The sequence below is a fragment of the Megalobrama amblycephala genome, linkage group LG1 (genome assembly GCF_018812025.1).
Source record: "Megalobrama amblycephala isolate DHTTF-2021 linkage group LG1, ASM1881202v1, whole genome shotgun sequence".
Classification (NCBI taxonomy): domain Eukaryota; kingdom Metazoa; phylum Chordata; class Actinopteri; order Cypriniformes; family Xenocyprididae; genus Megalobrama; species Megalobrama amblycephala.
This window is the reverse complement of record NC_063044.1, coordinates 42,807,168-42,827,782: the sequence shown is the minus strand read 5'-3', so window position 1 is coordinate 42,827,782 and position 20,615 is coordinate 42,807,168. Positions and strand designations below refer to the sequence as shown.

General features: G+C 37.4%; 1 protein-coding gene across 3 annotated transcripts in view; it reads right to left on the bottom strand.

The window, feature by feature from the left end:
* pkn1b (protein kinase N1b) overlaps window positions 1-20,615 on the bottom strand; it is a 44,031-nt gene that overhangs the window by 6,878 nt on the left and 16,538 nt on the right. For 2 of the 3 annotated variants that reach the window (XM_048193940.1, XM_048193921.1), the window contains exons 2-14: window positions 15,740-16,037; window positions 15,349-15,494; window positions 15,137-15,257; window positions 8,736-8,884; window positions 8,416-8,629; window positions 5,870-6,055; window positions 5,671-5,780; window positions 2,595-2,738; window positions 2,295-2,370; window positions 2,027-2,156; window positions 1,865-1,946; window positions 1,063-1,157; window positions 777-849 (exon numbers count right to left, since the gene is read on the bottom strand). In XM_048193940.1, the coding sequence (XP_048049897.1) occupies window positions 777-849; window positions 1,063-1,157; window positions 1,865-1,946; window positions 2,027-2,156; window positions 2,295-2,370; window positions 2,595-2,738; window positions 5,671-5,780; window positions 5,870-6,055; window positions 8,416-8,629; window positions 8,736-8,884; window positions 15,137-15,257; window positions 15,349-15,494; window positions 15,740-16,037 (1,824 nt within the window). The remainder of the gene's footprint in view (window positions 1-776; window positions 850-1,062; window positions 1,158-1,864; window positions 1,947-2,026; window positions 2,157-2,294; window positions 2,371-2,594; window positions 2,739-5,670; window positions 5,781-5,869; window positions 6,056-8,415; window positions 8,630-8,735; window positions 8,885-15,136; window positions 15,258-15,348; window positions 15,495-15,739; window positions 16,038-20,615) is intronic. The other variant, XM_048193930.1, reaches the window with a different exon arrangement.

Sequence of the window (20,615 nt, the reverse complement as noted above, 5' to 3'; positions counted from 1 at the left end):
TGCAGCTTCAAAGAGCTTTAAATGATACCAGATGAGGAATAAGGGTCTTATGTAGTGAAAAGATCAGTAATTTTCTTAAAAAAATAAAAATGATATACTTTTCATCTTGCACTGCTTTGTGATGCTCCACACATTACGTTATCATGTTGGTGAAAAACTCCATCTCATTATCTCCTCCAACTTCAAAATCATCCGACATCATTGTTTTACCTTTTTTTATAAAGGCCATTTGACTTTGATGTTTGCTTTGTAGACACTGGATCGGTACTGTCTACGTCAGGCATGACCTTTCCAACGTGATTACGTTATGTGTGGCGCATCGCAGAGCAGTGCAAGATGAGCATTTGTGGTTAAAAATTATATACATTTTAATTTTTTTTTTTAGAAAATGACCAATTGTTTCACTAGATAAGACCCTTATTCCTCATCTGGGATCATGTAGAGCTCTTTGAAGCTGCACTGAAACTGCAGTTTGGACCTTCAACCACTTGGTGCCCATTGAAGTCTACTATAAGGAGAAAAATCCTGGAATGTTTTCATCAGAAACCTTAATTTCTTTTCGACTGAAAAAAAGAGAGACATGAACATCTTGGATGACATGGGGGTGAGTAAATTATGAGGACATTTTTATTCTGAACTGAACTAATCCTTTAAATGAAACTAGCCAGAATATTTAATACAAATACAGTATAACATGTAGGATTTTTCTGTGTGTGGCGATTCTGCTGACTAGTTGCTGCAGTTAATGCTTTTGACACTGAACATATTCCAGTTACCTTGCCAAAATGTCCCCGGCCGAGCACTGCGATCATTCGGAAATCCTGAAGACACAGAGAGCCTTTGGACGACCTGCACACACACACACACACACACACACACACACACACACACACAAAAAAAAAGGCCGGATGTAATTAAACTGAAGGTAAAAGCTGGTGTGAGGTCAGAAAGTACATCACTGGCATTGTGTACATGAGTGTGTGTGTGTGTGTGTGTGTGTGTGTTTCATGCTGTCTCTTGGCATGGACTGGAAAACATATTGTGTGCTTGTAGGACATGTACCTGCGCTGGGAATTATGGGAACTGATCCTGACAGCCCTCTCAGGAGGAGCAGGATCAGGAAGAGAGGCTGGCTCCATCGCTGGGCCAATGTCCCCCTGACAAATTATTATTAATAACAGATTATTATTCGTTTATAAAAGTTATTCGTCACTATTATCTTTGTTTACATTATTTCATGTAATTTTTCAACTTTTTTTTACTTTATTTTGCACATTGCATAATTTGCATAATAATTTTGCCAATAAAGCACATTGCAATCAGATTTGAGAGAGGGTTTATATTCATTGTAAATGATTTTCACTCAAAATAAATAAATGAATAAATAAAATAAAAACAGTGCTGTTACGATGTTTACAAATGTTAAGTCATATTGTGCTGCTACACTTAAAATATAGACGATAAAATATCAAATTCTAATTTAAAAAATGCATATTTTAAGATTTGGTTGTACAAAAAAAAAGTCAGCTGCATAAATTGATGCATAAAACATTAAGACCAAGCAGAAGCTTCAACAAACCATTTGTAAGCTACTATGACTAGCAGCACCCAGAATTAATTAAGCAGGATTAATTAAGAAGAATATGTGTATGGCTACAATTACAGTTTTTGGGATTGAAATATTGAAGATCATATTATCCTTTTTGTTACAAGCGCCGCTCAAATATTCACTGATATGAAGTATGAATGAGTTACTTCATGGATTTTCCTTTAAATGATGTTGTGAGTCCAGAAAATGTTACTGAATCACTTCAGTTAAAGATCTATATATATAACACTGTCATATTCTGTCTTTCTTTTTTACCGTTTCAGACGTCTGTGTGTTTCTCCTCGTCACAGACGGAGGAGAGTCGTCATCCAGTTGAATCTTCTGAATGGAAATCTCGCTGCAGAGAAAGTTTCAAGTTCGTCATGTTGGTCAGGATAAATCACAGCTGAACAGGTGTGTGTGTGTGATGTGTGTTACCTGCTGTTGTGTGTGCTGGTGTGTTGTGTGTAGCTGTGTGTGGATGAGCTCATGGGAATGGCGTTCTTCAGCAGACGAACCCACGTCGCCATGTCAACGTTCAGCTGTTTAGCGCGCAGGAATGCTTTCCCTGAGTCACAACAAATGGAACAGAAGTTAAATACTGTAAAACAATATTATATCATATTATATATACTCATGCTATTTAGAAAGAGTGCATATAGCATGAGATTTCTTTCCCAGTGAATGTGATTGGCTTAATTTTTACCCTGCTGTTTAGAAAACACCTTCCTCTGGCGCTGTAGACGTGGGCCTCTCTCTATCACAGGGTTGATGAACATCACCTGTTACAATCACGCCAACACAAACTGTTTAGGCTAGTAAATGTGTGCTAACAAAGTAAATAGGATCAATTTTGGCTGTCATTGTTGTGGTGCTAACATGCAAACTGCATTCAGCACACATTTACGTGTCACATTTGTGCCTAATATTCAAAATTACTTGTTAGACGGATGCTAAAACAACACGGTGTGCAAATAAACAACACTTTTGGGGTGTTTTTGTGTACCTCGGCCAGCAGCAGTCCCTGCGGTTCCATCTCCAGCTGTATTCGGTGTCTCTGATTGTCCAGAAAGTCCTCCAGCTTCAGATACTTCAGAGCGCAGAGCGAGCGATAGTCCCTCCAGTACACCGCGATCTCCATCTCTCTGGACTGAACGCAGTACATTAGACGAACACCTGAGTATGTACTTAAGGACCCGATATATACTTCAACAAAATCAAAGAACAAACTGGTGTGACGTCATTTCAAATAAAAAAATTAAGCCAAACCAAAGTTCATTTGGTCTTTGTTTCGATACTTCAAAAGAGCATTTTTAAGTGAAGTTTCCAGAAAAATCTTGTAAACACCTTCAAACTAACATTAGTCTGTGTGTCCGGTTTATTTTTTAATCTGTTCTGTTTTGTAAAGGATAGGTGTCCGTGACTAATGCTGCCTATCAGAAATGCCCTCCTTCCCACTTCTGAAGTCGTAATTATGAGTTTATCTAAATAGTTTGGTGACAATTCTGGAATTTTTGTCAAATACATGCTATTTTTCCACAGTATGCTTCAAATGATTATTCATGTATGTTAATATGCACTACTCTAATGACAAGACAAGGCGATGTAGCTGTTGTGGAAAAAAATGATAAAGAATAGCAGTCACAGCAGCTATCGTTCTCCCTTCAGCCATGTTTAAAGATTTTAGCATGCCCAACTCTGAAACTCGGTATCAAAATTGTCTTGGAGTTTCCCAGTGGTAAATACGACCTGAGAGGACGTTCATGCTCGATTTCCGACTAGGAAATCTGTATTTACGATATTTCCGAAAGCGTGTGAAGACAGCATAAAAACAAAATGGAAAGCTGCTTCATATTACTAGAAATTGAAGTTTTATTTCTAATTACAAGAGGCACTGACACTGTTTTTTGACAGTGTTTTTGACACCAGAAAAGTTTCAGCTCAAAATAGCCCACAGATCATTTATTATAGCTTGTCAAATTTGCCCCTATTTGGGTGTGAGCAAAAACATGCCGTTTTTGTGTGTGTCCCTTTAAATGCAAATGAGCTGCTGCTCCCGGCCCCTTTTCCAGAAGAGGGCGGAGCTTTAACAGCTCGCACTTCAGTTGTTCAACAACAACAAAGCTGGAGAATCTCACACAGCCAAAATGAGGATTGTCAGTAACGGTGTTCAGCCTTACATTGTTCAAACCGGAGTCGACACTGATGGAGAGACTCAGGAAGAAGTTACAACTTTTAGAATGAAACTGGACGTTTCTGAACGGTTAGTGGATAAATTTATGTAGTTGCTGTGGAGTTGATTCAACTCATCGACTAGCATGTGCCGTCATGTTCATCTTTTGTGCAAATCCAGCGTTGAATTGACCCTCATTTGTGAAGCAGTCCGGCGTAAAATGACGGCATGACAACAACACTCTACTACAACAACTCTTCCTCTTCTCTAAAGCAGCCCAACATGGCCTCACACCCTTTGTTGTGTGTTCTCGGGGGCGGGGTTTATGTAAATTTTAGGGTTTGTGATGTCACCAACCCGGTAAGAAGCTCGCTGTAGTCCCTACCAGCTGTTTGTTGTAGTTCTTAAACAGAATCCTTTAAAAGAAAATATGTGCATTTGTTTATAAAAAAAAGTCTGAATTAAGAGATTAAAAGTCATAATAACGTTAATTCCCTGGAAGAATCAAGCTTCCAAACGAACTTCACTTTGTTTTGGATATCGATATTGCAGTTTCAGTGTTATGTTATGTTATTTGCTTGCTTAATGCCATGCTTAAATGCTTGAATGATTATGAAATTGGAAAGTACCTGCAATACTTCCTTTGTTTATTATAAGATATGATGAATAAGCAACAGTTGGGAAAGTTAGGTTCTTTGAGTTTGGCACTTTTGTAACCAACCACACAGGTTAACAAGAGGGTACACAGGGGTGAAGAGAGCATGTTTCAACCTCAAGCGGAGGTGAGTCAGACTTCAGTGAGGAAGAGGAAGAAGAAGAAGAAGACAACAGCGTAAAGACATCCGGCTTATTAAGCAAGAGTCGCAGAGACTGATACGATTACAACAGGAAGACTGGCACATACAAGACATTGAGGAATTGATGATTAGTATGGAGTCGGAATTTCCCAAAAAGCAGTATAAAAAGTCTGAGTAAAGGCCTCATCATTTAATAAGGAAACATGATACCCTAATGAGGGACACTTAACAGCATCTCCAATATTGTTGTTTAGAGCTTTTAGTCTAGCTGACTTTTATTTTGCATTAACTGCTTTGCCTCCTGTGAGACTTTACTTATAACCCAGCCTCAAAAAAGAACAAGCACAAGGAGTCCTTTACGTCATTACTGAAGAATTTCAGTAAGTACATTTTGATTTAGGTTAGATTTGACTATCCAGGCTCATTTTCCAACTCCCCTAGAGTTAAACAGTTGAGTTTCATCGTTTTCGAATCCATTCAGCCGATCTCCGGGTCTGGCGGTACCACTTTTAGCATAGCTTAGCATAGTTCATTGAATCTGATTAGACCGTTAGCATCTCGCTCAAAAATGACCAAAGAGTTTCGATATTTTTCCTATGTAAAACTTGACTCTTCTGTAGTTACATCGTGTACTAAGACCTAAAGCTGCGTAATATCATTGCGCCTGCTGCACCCATGGTACGGCAGCAAAGTTCCTTGATTATTACGCCGGAACGAGAGTATAGTTCCTAGCCATATCGCCTAAAAAATCACAACTTTTCTTTTTCTGTCGATCTTAGTACACAATGTAACTACAGAAGAGTCAAGTTTTAAATAGGAAAAATATCGAAACTCTTTGGTCATTTTTGAGCGAGATGCTAACGGTCTAATCAGATTCAATGAACTATGCTAAGCTATGCTAAAAGTGGTACTGTCAGACCCGGAGATCGGCTGAATGGATTCGAAAACGGTAAAACTCAACTCTTTAACTCTAGGGGAGTTGGAAAATGAGCCTATTTTCAAAAAAAGTGGCGTGTTCCTTTAAAGGCCACGTCGACTAACAGCCTGATTTTGTTCAAAATGACGTCACACCAGTTCGTTCTTTGTTTTTGCTTATATCATGTGTTACTCACTCTCTCCAGCTCCAAAGTGAAGCTCTGATTCCACGTCTGTTCACCAACACCTTTCCAACACGTCTGACCCACCACACAGTTCTCCAGCTTCAACACAGCGCTCACCTCCGCTACAAACACCAGCACAACATCAGACCATCATGTAGATTCAATTAGTAAACTAAAAAACATCCTGAATTCATTTAAAGAATAAACTCACAGGACAGATCTTCGCACTTGTTGGGACTCTTCAGGCTGAAGCTGGTGCTTCTGCTGCTCAGAGTGAGTTTGAACGGTCGTCCGTCTCCTGGACTGAAGTGAGGCAGGGCGACAGGAGACGTACGATTGCGACCCGGGACGACCTCCAGCAGCCCCATACACCCCAGCAGACGCACCTGCAGCGTCCCTGTGCAGGACGGACACAACAAAATTTCTATTTGTCTAGGGGACAACACACTAAAACTAAAAATCTCAAAAACATTTACGGTAACATTTCACCCAGAATAAAAACTACACGGCATTAAAAAATGAAGCCTGTTTTAGGAACATTAGGAGCATGTTCATTTATGAGATTTTACTCCTAATACTCATTTCCGTAATAATATTTATTTTGTTTGATTTTAATAAGAATTAAAATAGTATCATGATGTATAAATACTTCACAGTTTAAATTAATATATCATTGATTTTTACAACTGACTTTTTCACATTATGCAGTAATGATAATTACAGGTAAAACTTAATTATCATTATTATGATACAAATATCATAATTATCTATGATATTACAATGCAAAAAAAAGCTAATAATAAGAATAATAATTGGTAATACTTTATGATAAGGTCCAATTGGCTAATGTTAACTAACAATAAGCAATTCATTGTTACAGTATTTATTCATCTTTGTTAAAAATACAGCTGTTTAGTGTTAGTTCAGCTCAGGTCCTTAAAGGATTAGTTCACTTTCAAATACAATTTTCCTGATAATTTACTCACCCCCATGTCATCCAAGATGTTCATGTCTTTCTTTCTAAAGTCGAAAAGAAATGAAGGTTTTTGATGAAAACATTCCAGGATTATTCTCCTTATAGTGGACTTCAGTGGGCACCAAACAGTTGAAGGTCAAAATTACAGTTTCAGTGCAGCTTCAAAGAGCTTTAAACGATACCAGACGAGGAATAAGGGTCTTATCTAGAGAAACGATCGGTCATTTTCTAAAAAAATGTAAATGTATATGCTTTATATAAACAAATGATCGCCTTCCAAGTGCTTCCGCCAAAACCACACATTTGTATTCTTCAAAAAGCTTACGCTGTATGTCCTACGCCTTCCCTATTCTACTTACGGAAAAAATGTAACTGCTGCTGCGTTTGTTACGTAAGTAGAATAGGGAAAGCCCTTTAAAGCCCTTTGAAGCTGCACTGAAACTGTAATTTTGACCTTCAACTGTCTGGAGGCCATTGAAGTCAAAACCTTCATTTCTTTTCGACTGAAGAAAGAAAGACATGAACATCTTGGATGACATGGGGGTGAGTAAATTATCAGGAAAATTTTTTTTGAAAGTGAACTAATCCTTTAAATAATATTAAAATATACAGCTTTTGATTTAAATAATGTTCTGAAATTAACATTAACTAAGATTACTAAATGCATTAGAAATGTTTCATAGTTATTCATGTTAACTAATTTAGTTTACTAATGTTAACTAATGAAACCTTATTGTAAAGCGTTACCTAGTATTTTAATACTACTACTACTGCTAACAATTTAATATTTTTAACACATATATTTTGTCCTGAGTAATAATTAATTCTACTAATAATTGTAATATTTAAGAATATTACTAAATTATAATAAAGGTGGGGTATCCGTTTTTTCAACTACACTGTTTGGAAGTTAGTCAGGCCGATACCAACAACAAACGTCTAACCAATCAGCATTAGACGGTCGTGGAGACAGAACGAGCAAGAGGGAGATTTGAAAAAAAAAGAAGAAAAAACAACGCAGAAAGAGAAATGATGAGACACAATACAAAAGAGCTCAAAAGAATATCACTGGAATGAAGGTTTATGACTGGGCAATCGCTTCTGGACCCGTGTTTATATTAGAAAATCTTTCCAGCGCTGGAGAGAGCTAAGCGGGAAGGCCTGAAAACAGATGCAGAGGCTGCTTTGATTCCTTATCATGTGAGTAACACTGGGTTTGAGTGTCATGATTGTCTGGAGCTGCTGTGCTGTTGGCGATTAACAACAAACTCTTGTTTGTATTTAGACTCTTGTGTACTGTATGTTCATTTTTTGTGCTTCCTCTTCTGTTCATCATCTGCGCTTTATTTTTCATGAAGCATTTTGTTGTGCATCAGCTGTGATAAACAGACATCCACTCTTGTATTGCATGTGTAACAGAGGCCAGATAGTGAGAATTGTGCAGGTAAACCACTGCATACTGCATACAATGTCCAACAGCGTAGATACCCCACCTTTAATAATATTATATTAGATGCAAGCAATTATTTTTTTCCTTAATTATTCATCGTATTTCCAATTGTACAAATTTTAATAGTTTTTAATAATAATAATAATAATAATTATTACTTAAAATTATTACCATTACTACAATCATTATTAGGATTAATTATTTAAAATTATAGTTAAAATGATTATTTTTGTCATTTTAAATGACATTTTACATTACATAAATTATTTTATTGACATATTCTGTCAAATTCGCCCAGCAGCATTCAACATTGTCATTGATACTGACGTACCGGTGAGCGGCGAGGGTTTGCTGAGGGTGCTGTACTGATTGTGGACGTAGGGGGCGCTGTGACGGGAGCTGAAGGCCGAGGACGACGCCAGCACCAACTCCTCTTTAATCAGACACACTTTCGGATGTTCTTCTGGTAGATCCACCAACCGCTGCTCCAACGACACTCGCAGAAGATCCAACCGCTGGGACGCTTCACTCAGACGACTCTGAGCCTAGAAACACAAACAAACACTTAACGAACCTACGACAGGACGCAAACAAAAGTCCATTTTCATTTCTCCTAAAGAGTTTTATGATGTGCACATATGTTTCTCACACCTCAGCGATGGCTTTCTTGTCCTGTGCTTTTCCAGCTCCTAGAAGTCTCATCATGTTTTTGGCGCCCTCGGCCATGGCGTGCTCCACGCGGTAATGATGCCAGAGCTCCTCGATACGCAGCTCCATCCCGCACAGATCCGGCTTACCTGCTGAGACACAGACACACACACAGGTTAGATCCTTCTGGGCGATGCTATACATAGACACACACACACACACAGTATTTAACACCTTTGACTTTTAAACATGAACGTTCTGAAGACACAATCATCTCACTAGACCAGTGAACATGAACTAATGCTGGTAAAAATAAACATTTACATTATTCGGAATATAATAAATATTAACTGAAATTATATATATATATATATAAAAAAAACCTAAACTTATTTTCTTTCAATTAGTTGCCTAGGCAACATTTCTAATTTTCATTTAGTTTAAGTATAAATTAAAATTAATTAAAAAAACAAAACAAAAAAACAACAACAAAAACAAAAAAAAATACTAAAACTAAAATTTAAATTAACATTAACTGAAATAAAAAAAATACAGAACCAAAGAACAAAAAATGACTAAAACTAAAAAACTGAAATAAAAATACTAAAAAACCCTTAAAATTACTAAAACAAACTAAAATTAAAATAAACGTTCACTGAAATGAAATAAGATATAAAAACAAAAGTAGACAAGAACTAAAATTACTAAAACGTAAAAAAAAGTGTAATTGCAGTTCCTGCTAATGGAGAAACTCATCCTTAAATCCCCTCACGGGACGTCAGACGTCATTCCCCGAGCGTCCCGTGAAGCTCAGTGATGGCCGAGGGTGGAGCAGCATTAATAAATCTATTCTTAACCAGCCGCTGCCATCCAGCCTCAGGACACATGAGACATCAGCGCCGAAACACGGCATTAGAGTCCATTAGAGACGCAGCTTCAGCTCGCCGTCCATTTCCTCCCTCTACAAACCTTCTGCAGCGCTCATCTTTCGATTACCTTTTCCTCATGTCTGTCTTTAAATTTTTTGCTTTCTGTCAATATAACAGCATTCAGATATTGTTTTGCTCATATCGTTCCAAACACACTCGCTGCTATTTTATGTGGAACACAAAAGGAGATTTTATCGCACAGATCTTTTCTATACAACAGCCAAAAAGAGCTCCAAATATCAAGCTCCTAAAACCAAAAAAACACTGTAAAAGGACCATAAAGTAGTACCCGTAAGTCTTTTGATGCTTTGTTTGAGGTTAATAATTATTATAAATGGCAAGCCTAAATGAATTTATTTAAAGTGAAACTGAAACTACTGGTGTGTGGGAAATGCGCTATACAAATAAACTCTCATTCATCCAAATCCAAATGTGCTTGCTGTTAATTGCATTATATAAGTCGCTTTGTAATACGATGGATGGATGTATGGAAATTTTGTGTATATTCAGTTGGAATGTGTGCATTGCAAAAAAAAAAAAAAAAAAAAAAAATTGCATTAAATCTGATTTTTAGAAATCTGTTTCAAGCTATGTGGTTTAAAATCCTATTCATATATAATCTGTTTGGATTTTGGGCAGCATTTTTCCTTTTGTCGTTTTCTCACGCCACATAAAATGAATAAACACATCAGACATCAGGGCTCCAGACAAAAAAAAAAAAAAAAAATCATTAAGGAGCCATTGGCTCCTATGGGGGAAAAAATAGGCACCAAATGTTTTTTTAAGAGCCACACAATTAATGAACTTAAATTTTTAAATAACTTACTTTTAATCCTGTTGTGTATATATATATATATATATATATATATATATATATATATATATATATATATATATATATATATATCCCCTTTACAGTTTCAGCATTTTCATCTTGTGATTTTTCTGGGAAATGAGTGTCACTATTTTTACTTAATACTATTATAGTTTTTGTTAATATTTTGAATCTGATTAGTTTAGGTTTTAATATTTTTTGGTGTTTTGTTTTTAGTTTTATTTTTGGTTGTTTTTAAACATAGCTATTTAGTTTTTATACATTTTTATTTCAGTATTAACTCTCTGAGGTCTGAAAACGCGCCGGCGCGTTTTGCAGGATTTTTTTTCACATTGCAGCTTCTTCTTTAGAATAATTTGTGGACTAAATGTGCACAGAGAGCGCCCTCTGGCTGCAAGTATGAATTAAAAACACAGTATCCAGCACTCATAGTGATGACAATAAATATTACTTCTCAGTATAGACAACTGACATAAATATATAAGAATCCATCAATATTTCTCCAAATGTGCATGCTTTTAAGCTAAAAGCCTACATGAAATGCCATAGAGGTAACATAATTGTTCAGACACTTTGCATCACAGAAATAAATTATATTTTAAAGAATATAATAGAATACAATTATTTTAAATTGTAATAATATTTCACAGTATTGCTGTTTATGATGAGCTGAGACATTATTACAGAGGGGTTTTTTCACAGCCTACCTGACTGAAAGGCCTCATTAATATGCAAGTCATTTCAGGTCATTATTATGTGATTCTTTTGTCTTCTCAGGTATAAATGGCCCATTATGCATGCAGATTCATGTCTCCACGCATACTGTGTTTCTTGACAAAAAGTGTCTTACAAATACTAAATCAATATATTGTTTTATATGAAGGAGTAGGCAGCATAATTTTTACATAATTCTGAAGCAAAAACTCTAGTCTACAACCTCCAATACCCAAAAGTCTTGTGAACACAGATTTAATATACTTATTTTGGCCTTATTTCAGTGACTTAAGTTTTTTTGTTTTTTCAATAACCACGCATAAACATTATTCCTTCAAAAACACAAACATGTACATACATGTTCCTCACATATTATTGTAGCCTAGTTTGTGCTGAATACAGTGTAATGACACTTTTGTCCTTTATATGTTTATGAACAACTGAAAAAAGCACAAATGTCAGGGCATGTCAAAACTTCTCCAAGCCCCAAATCAGCCTCAGACTCCAGAGGGTTAACATTTATTTGAAGCAATGAAAAAATGTTTTTTTAATGGTTTTAGTTAAAGGTGCTCTAAGCGATGTCACACGTTTTTAGGCCAAAACATTTTTTGTCACATACAGCAAACATCTCCTCACTATCCGCTAGCTTCCTGTCCCCTGAACACACTGTAAAAAAACGCGGTCTCTGTAGTCGCCGCAAGCTCCAAAAATGGCAATAAAAACAAACTGGTGCAACCTGGACCACAAAACATAATAAACATGCTCCAGCCAATAACCGACAAGAATGATTTTAAATGCGCGTTCATGACTGTTTCAGGAAGCACGGAGGGGAGGGGGAGGAGGGAGGGTCTAGCTAGCCTCTGTTTTATTTGACAACACTTCGAACGTCAACAGGAAGTTACTCCACCCAGGATCACTTAGAGCACCTTTAACTATAATCTTTATATTAAATAATATGCATCAAATAATGTTGTTAGTCTTTCCTTCCTGAACCTACAACAGTTTACTTTGAATCAAATGAAAATAAATATAAACATAGGGAAATAAATATATAAATATATTAAATTTGGTTTGTGTAACCCAGGGGTCGGCAACCCAAAATGTTCAAAGAGCCATATTGGACCAAAAAAACAAAAAACAAATCTGTCTGGAGCCGCAAAAAATTAAAAGCCTTATATAAGCCTTATATGAAGGCAACACAGGCTGTAAGTGTATATTAGCTATATTAGCCTACTATCAAAATGACTAAGTAGGCTACAAATACATAATGAGGTATTCCCGAGGTATATATTTAAAAACTGCCGAAAGCTACAGAAAAAAAGAAGCAAATGGATCGGTGCAATCCACAGAAACAGCTGGACTCCAGCAGAGAAACATGGATTTGCAGTTATCATTTTGTGTCAAATTGTTGGATTTTGAGGTAAAATCATTCCATATATATTGTATTGTTATATATTATGTTGACAAATCATCTATTAAATATTTTCCATCTTATATTCTGCATAATTGTGCGTTTTAAAATAAACACTGACAAAAACTATACTATAAAACTATATGTTTTAGGGATGGACAATATGACGATATATAACATTGATATAACGTTAAGTAATTACGCAGATTTAAACCTAAGTTACCTATATTGTAGTTATATAAAATATTCACAGGCAGATTTGCTTTATGTATTTCCTCGGCGTCAAATCAGGCACATATAAATGTCAGGAAACACGACTCCTGGCTACATGTCAATATCCATGGATTAGGTTTATTTGACAAGTTGTAAGAAACACTTTCGAGTCCAACCTTTAGTGTAATTCGTTTGTTTTTACTCGCGTTTTCGCAGTTTCCTCTATTAAATCCAGTCACGCAGCAGGTTCTTTTGCCAATCAGTCCAGCTGAGGGAGCGCGCTTTCGGCGGGAAAGTGACGTCGATGGCTATGACGCAAATCTTCGTTGACAGAAATGTTGAAATTTAATATTTATTATACACATTTTTACAGCATTGAAAAACGTTAAGAATGTTTGTGTCATGTTTGTCCTCCTACATAAACCATATGAAAACAAAAAATATATATTTTTTCCATTTTAATACATTTTTGAAAAAGCTCCAGGGAGCCACTAGGGGGGCGCTAAAGAGCCGCATGCGGCTCTAGAGCCGCGGGTTGCCGACCTCCGGTGTAACCAAATAACAAACAAGGGAATTGATATACATATGACTTTGATTAATGAACAGGCCAAAATACAGCGGGACTCTTATTTTGAAATGCATGTGCTTTGCTTTTGCTGCTCATTCAAGTTCAGATTAGAAAGATAAAAAAAAAAAAAAAAAAAAAACCTAAGTTGTTACAAGAGTTACAATACATTACAATATGAATAATATATTGTCATAATTGATCAGCAGAACAGAACAGTCCAGTAAGGTGTTGGAGTCAATATCGCACCATTTAAAGGTGGGACGTCCTGTTCTGACACATGGTCACAGGAGCACATGGTGTGAGAAGAAGGCAAAATTATTCGCTTTAGTAATCTTAGTTAAAACGACATGAACTGTACATAAAAAATATATGTGTGTGTATGAAGGTGTAGAGAAGCCTTTTGTCAGGTTTTATGAATTTTTTATTTATTTTGTATGTTCAGAAATTCAGTTTCTCTTTTTGTTGCCTCAGGGCAACGTTGTCATCACTATCAGTCATGTATAGATGAGTTTAAACATTCCTCACAATGTATCTATTTGTGCTCCATTCGAGAAAGTTGTACAGGATTGAAATAAAACATTTTTGATTTTGTGAACTATTCCTTTAACAATGTTGAGCATGTTAATGTATTAATGTTGATGTCTCGGAGACGCTCTGACTTTTATACAGACAAACAGCAGTCAGGAAAGACAGACGCTTGTGTCACTCGCCAGAATTAGACTGTCTGATGAAAAGACAGCAGTCAGGCAGTTCTGTTTATGAACCAACCATTTCACACAAACATCCACAACTGCACCATTCCTGGTATGCCAAACATTCCATGAGTTCATGTCCTCACCCTATTTGAAATATTATACTTGCAATTTGTGAGGATGGAAATCATATTAGTTGTCTTAGATCACAACACCACTATTAAAGGTACATGCCACTATTTTTGAAAATAGGCTCATTTTCCAACTCCCCTACAGTTAAAGAGTTGAGTTTTACCGTTTTCGAATCCATTCAGCCGATCTCTGGTTCTGTTAGCATAGCTTAGCATAGTTCATTGAATCTGATTAGACCGTTAGCATCTCGCTCAAAAATGGCCAAAGAGTTTCAATATTTTTCCTATTTAAAACTTTTCCTATTTAAAATAACCACGTTGGTTATGTTGACTGATTTTCAGGCACTGCATAATATGATTGCGCCTGCTGCACCCATGGTACGACAGCAAAGTTCCTTGATTATTACGCCAGAATGAGAGTATAGTTCCTAGCCATATCGGCCTAGAAAATCACAACTTTTCTTTTTCCGTCAGTCTTTGTACACAATGTAACTACAGAAGAGTCAAGTTTTAAATAGGAAAAATATTGAAACTCTTTGGTCATTTTTAAACGAGATGCTAACGGTCTAATCAGATTCAATGAACTATGCTAAGCTATGCTAACAGTGGTACCACCAGACCCGGAGATCGGCTGAATGGATTCGAAAATGGTAAAACTCAACTCTTTAACTCTAGGGGAGTTGGAAAATGAGCCTATTTTCCAAAAATAGTGGCGTGTTCCTTTAAGGGAACCTGAGCTGCAGTGTGGACAATGCTAATGCTGATGAAGTCTAAGTAAGACTTCTTCCATAGAGTCAAACAGAGAAAAGTAATGTCAAAGGATCTCTGTGATGATGTTAAGTGTGTAAACGCTCAATTCTCTGAGTGAGAAATGAGACAGAATATGTTTGTAGCACTAACAGATAAAGTACCTTGTGTGTCGTCTATGTGTTCGGTGGCCTGCATGGCTTTACGGATCTGCATACGGATGATGTCGATTTTCGTCTTACTGTCCTGCAGCATCTGCTGAGCCGACTGAAGCAGCTTCTTATCCTGGAGGACCGAGAGATGGACAGATGAGATAGAGAGTCAGATAGATAGACAGACAGATAGACAGAAAGATGGCTGAATGGATGTTCTTTACCTTGGTAACCCCATTGGCATAGATGGGGATCATGTTCTCTGCCCCCTGTTTGACCTTCAGTTCGATGTTGAGCTGTCGCTCCAAAGCCTTAATCCTGTCCTGATTGGCTGAGGAGCGACTTGGTATTCCGACAGTCTGAAGGTCATCTGGGGGTCAAAGACAGGGTCAAACATTCAATTGGGGTCATGGTCTTACAGGATTAAATATGTACAGTTTGCAGTATGTTCACAACCAATCACATCATCCATGAAGATTCATATTCACTCAATTATAATGATTAATTTTACACTAAACTCATAATTTTTAAACATTCCCAGTGAAATAACATAGTGCTTTGATAAAACTGGAGCACTGGGCATTTAAAGGTTAGATAATAATGGTGACCCCTGACCTTTGCTGTCATCGTGACCCTTGATCACGATGTGGGCGTCCAGCTCTTGCAGCTGAGTGTGGAGCGAGTCCAGCTTGCGGCTGGAGCTGCGTAATTGGCTCTCCACCTGATGGGCATTACGTTTGTCAGTTGTGGCCCGCCGCAGGTTTTCTGCACCCGCTTTTATCTTCAGCTCTTTCCGGATCTCCCTCCGGATCCTCTCGCGCTGCTCGTCCAACCGCTGCTGCACGCTGGAGTCTGAGAAATCTGAGTTCTGGTCCAGACCCAGCTGCTCCAGGACGGACAAACCATCTGAATCCTACGAGAAAGAGGTTGTCAAGGGTCAGTGCAGGATAGATAGACAGACAGATAGATTGATGGATGGATAGATAGATAGTCAGATAGATAGATAAAACGACATACAGACAGAGAACGACAGAATGATAGATAAAACGACAGACAGAAAGAAAGACTAGGGCTGCACAATTAATCAAATTTATAATCACCATTACAATCACGGATGCCATGATTTCGTAATCATTCAAAGGCGCGAGTCATGTCGGAAAGATCATATTTATGAGCTTAATGCACATGAACGCCACCACAATGTGGTAAATACGAGTGGGAAGTTCAGGATTTTCTTTTGGGAGTTTTCAGAGTTCCTACTGGTGGTGCGAATGAAACCAGGAAAATGACCCTAGTGGAACATTAGTTCTCGGGGAACCACCCTGGTGGCTAGTTCCTATAACTAGTTCCTAGAAAAACATGGCGCGAAAGCCCCTATTATTACATGCACATGTTTACTTGTTTAATTTAAAGAAGAAACCAAACCAATGTACAGTTGACATTGAGGCTTAATGCTATAGAAAAGCAATAAAAGCAGTGTTTTCAACATGTTTTTACAACCTGAATTCCAGAAATGTTGGGATGTTTTTTAAACTTCAATAAAATGAAAACTAAAAGACTTCCAATCACTTGAGCCATTATTTTATTCACAATATAACACAGATAACATAACAAATGTTTAAACTGAGAAATTTTTCCACTTTTTTCCACTAAATGAGATCATTTCAAATTTGAAGCTCTCAAAAAAGTTGGCACGGGGGCAAGAAATGGCTGAAAAAGCAAGACATTTTGAAAATATTCAGCTGGGAGAACATCTAGCAACTAATTAAGTTAATTTATATCAGGCCTATAACATGATTAGATATAAAAGGGATGTCTTAGAGAGGCAGAGTAAAGATGGGCAGAGCTGTGAAAGTCAACTAGATCATCCATTGTGAAGGCCTCATCAACACGACAACCAGTAGCACAGCTCTTCAACAAACCGTCCATACCGGCATGATGAATATGATCCTCAACTGGATGGAACTGAAATAAATACTTTGAATGTTGTGATCCTATCAGACTTATGATAGCAACCTGATTCGTAACAAAGCACTGTTCGCCAGAGGAGAACTGGCCCCCCGACTAAGCCCGGTTTCTCCCAAGGTTTTTTCTCCATTTTAACACCTATTTGCCACTTGTTTGCCACCTGATGTCACCTGTTGGAGTTTGGGTTCCTTGCCGCTGTCGCCTTTGGCTTGCTTAGTTGGGGACACTTTACATTTGACTTGACATTTGATATTCAACAGTATTCTTGACATTTATTCAACAGTGCTTTGATCTGCCTGCATTGACACTATTCTTTAAGAGCTGCTGTGCAGCCAAATTATGTACCAGTTATCACTGTAAAGCTGCTTTGACACAATCTCATTGTAAGGGACAAGGCCGAAGACCTTTATTGGATGCCTGTTTTCTTTGGGCCCTCAGATGACACTGAATCACTCATTGGCATGATTGTGTCAATGACATTACTAAATGTGCCCAGGAATACTTCCAGAAACTTCGAAATTTGACATTCTTGTTTGAAATCACAGACGCCATGTCCTCCAGGCTAAAAAGGAGGGAGACCTTCCAGCGTCTCATCAGCGTTCAGTTCAAAATCCAGCATCTCTGATGGTATGGAGTGCACAAGTGCATACGGTATGGGCAGCTTGCATGTTTTGGAAGGAACTATGAATGCTGAAAGGTATATATACCTTTATATATAAACATATGCTCCCCTCCAGACGACATCTATTTCAGGGAAGGCCTTGTGTATTTCAGCAGGACAATGCAAAACCACATACTGCAGCTACAACAGCATGGCTTCATCGTAGAAGAGTCTTGGTGCTGAATTGGCCTGCCTGCAGTACAGATCTTTCACCTATAGGCCCCATTCACACTGCACGGTTCAAGTGACCCAATTCCGATTTTTTCCTCCCATGTGGCACAGATATGAGTCACGACCATGTAAGCAGGAAAAAAGCGCATGGATTCCGATTTTCACAGATCGGTTTCAGGCCTCATTCATATGTGGTTATAAATCAGATACGAATCGGATACGTGCGTTTGCGCCTGCAGTGTAAGCGGACAGATCGGATATTCCCCTGTAAATGCGACTCCTGCATCATTGAAAAAGTGAGTGTTTTTTAACATTTCGCGGTACAGACATACCTATAACAAACGGAGCATCTCTAGTTGAATGGCAGATTATTAATTTCATTTGTTTGTGTTAAATAAAAGGCGATCTGACGTTGAAATGTGTTGCTCTTGAAATCACACTGAGTGCTCGTTGCCGCTGTTGTCGGTGACGACGGCTCGTGCACAGACGCGCGCTTCAGTCACGTTGTGGAGACTCTAACTATTCGTTCCATTGAAACCACAAAATAAAAAGCACACAAACTTGCAACTGCCCTTGATATACAATCACTGATGAATGCATTGGTTTTAATGATAAAAAAAAAAAAAAAAAATAGTATAGGATGGCGGATTCGAACCCATGAAGCTGTGAATATCTACCCGTACCTGAGTATTATTCAACTCGCACGCTTCCAGCGGAGCTGCGTACGTATACTGTCGTGAAGAATTTGTATTATTTTTATGTAGGGATGTAACTATTACATTAAAAGGGTTTCTATATGAATTCATGTCAATAAATTAAACTCAATGTACCATGAAAATTGATTTGTGATGTCATATAGGCTATTTTTGGTACGTTTCGCCAAGTGCAGTGTAAAAAGGAGACATCCGATACAGGTCACTTTTAAAAGAAATGTAAGCACGTCGTCCAAAAAAATCGGATATGGTCAAAGATCGGATCTGTGCATTAAGACTTGCAGTGTAAATGCGGCCATAGAGAACATTTGGTGCATCATTAAACGAAAGACGACCACAAACTCTTCAGCAGCTGAAAACCTATATCAGGCAAGAATGGAACCAAATCCAACACCAAAACTCCAGAAACTCATATCCTCGATGCCCAGACGTCTTCAAACTGTTTTGAAAAGAAGAGGAGATGCTACACCATGGTAAACATGCCCCCATCCCAACTATTTTGAGACCTGTAGCAGGCATCAAATTTGAAATGAGCTAATTTTGTGCATAAAACTGTAAAATTTCTCAATTTAAACATTTGTTATGTTATCTATGTTCTATTGTGAATAAAATATTGGCTTATGTGATTTGAAAGTCTTTTAGTTTTCATTTTATTCAAATTTAAAAAAACATTTATCCCAAAATGTCCCAACATTTCCAGAATTCGGGTTGTATTTTTATATATAAATATGGCATGCAGTTGCTTCAAACAATAAAGCTATTCAAAACAGCATTTAATGTAAATTGTAATTAATAATCGCAATTACAATTTCAAGGGAATAATTATCAATTATGATTTTTTTTTCAACAGACAGAATGATAGATAGAATGATGGACAGAACGAGAGACAGAATGACAGAACAGACAGAACGACCGTCAGATAGAACGACAAAATGATAGAACAACAGACAGAACGACAGACTGTCTTCATAATCTGAATTTCCATCCAATTATAACAATGATTTCAAATGACTTTCAAAACAAAGTGGAATAAACAGTTCTGCTTGTGATTATCTAGTTTACTTGTCAAAAAAACACATATTAATGACTTAAATCTCGCAAACTCACAGTAGCAGTAAACAAAACATTGTTTTTCCTGGTGGACTGATATAAAACAGTGCACTTTGATTGCTTATTAGACCAAAATGAAGAGACTTCATTGACCGGGGTCAGTGATGGTGCTCTGCTGTAGATTGATTCAGTACGACCATAAATAACTCCACCCCAGCAGGACAGAAACACGCCACCTGTTCTTAGACCAAGCAAACGGATGTCTCAAACCGACAGACCAGACTGGTTTCTGGGTGTGAAGATCATTCATTTGATCAAGGGTCTAAAATCTGTGATTTTAAGTGCATGCATATGAAGTCTGAGCTTTTAATATTATCTTTTTTTATTATTTATATAGCACTTTATACAATACAAATGGCTTCAAAGCAGCTTTCCGATTTCTAGTATATCATCAAGTACAAGTAGAACAAAACAGCTCTACAGAGGATAGTCAATTAAGTACAACAAGCTAAAATGTAGTCTGTAATTCAATCTATTCTATCACTTTTGTTTGTCAATGATCTGAAATGAGTCAGCAGAAGCAAAGGGCAGCTCTGCGGTTCAGCGCTCATGCAGAGGAAGTCAAAAACATCAAGAGAAACTTTATAATCATGGATATAAACTGTAAACTGATCGTCAACTTGCAGAACTTCTCTTTTGCCTTTTGTGTTTGTTGTCAGATACTGACACAAGAGACTGAGCTGAACTGCAGTCAAACATCCCCGAGCTGAAATATAACACTTCACCCAGACATTTAAAGACTAAACACACGCCTGACAGTGTAAATAGAGCAGGTACCAAACTCAAGACGCCACAGAAGCATTCAGCTACATTATATTTTAGAGCAAACAGGCGCACATGAACATTGTGACTCAATAAGGAAGTTCTG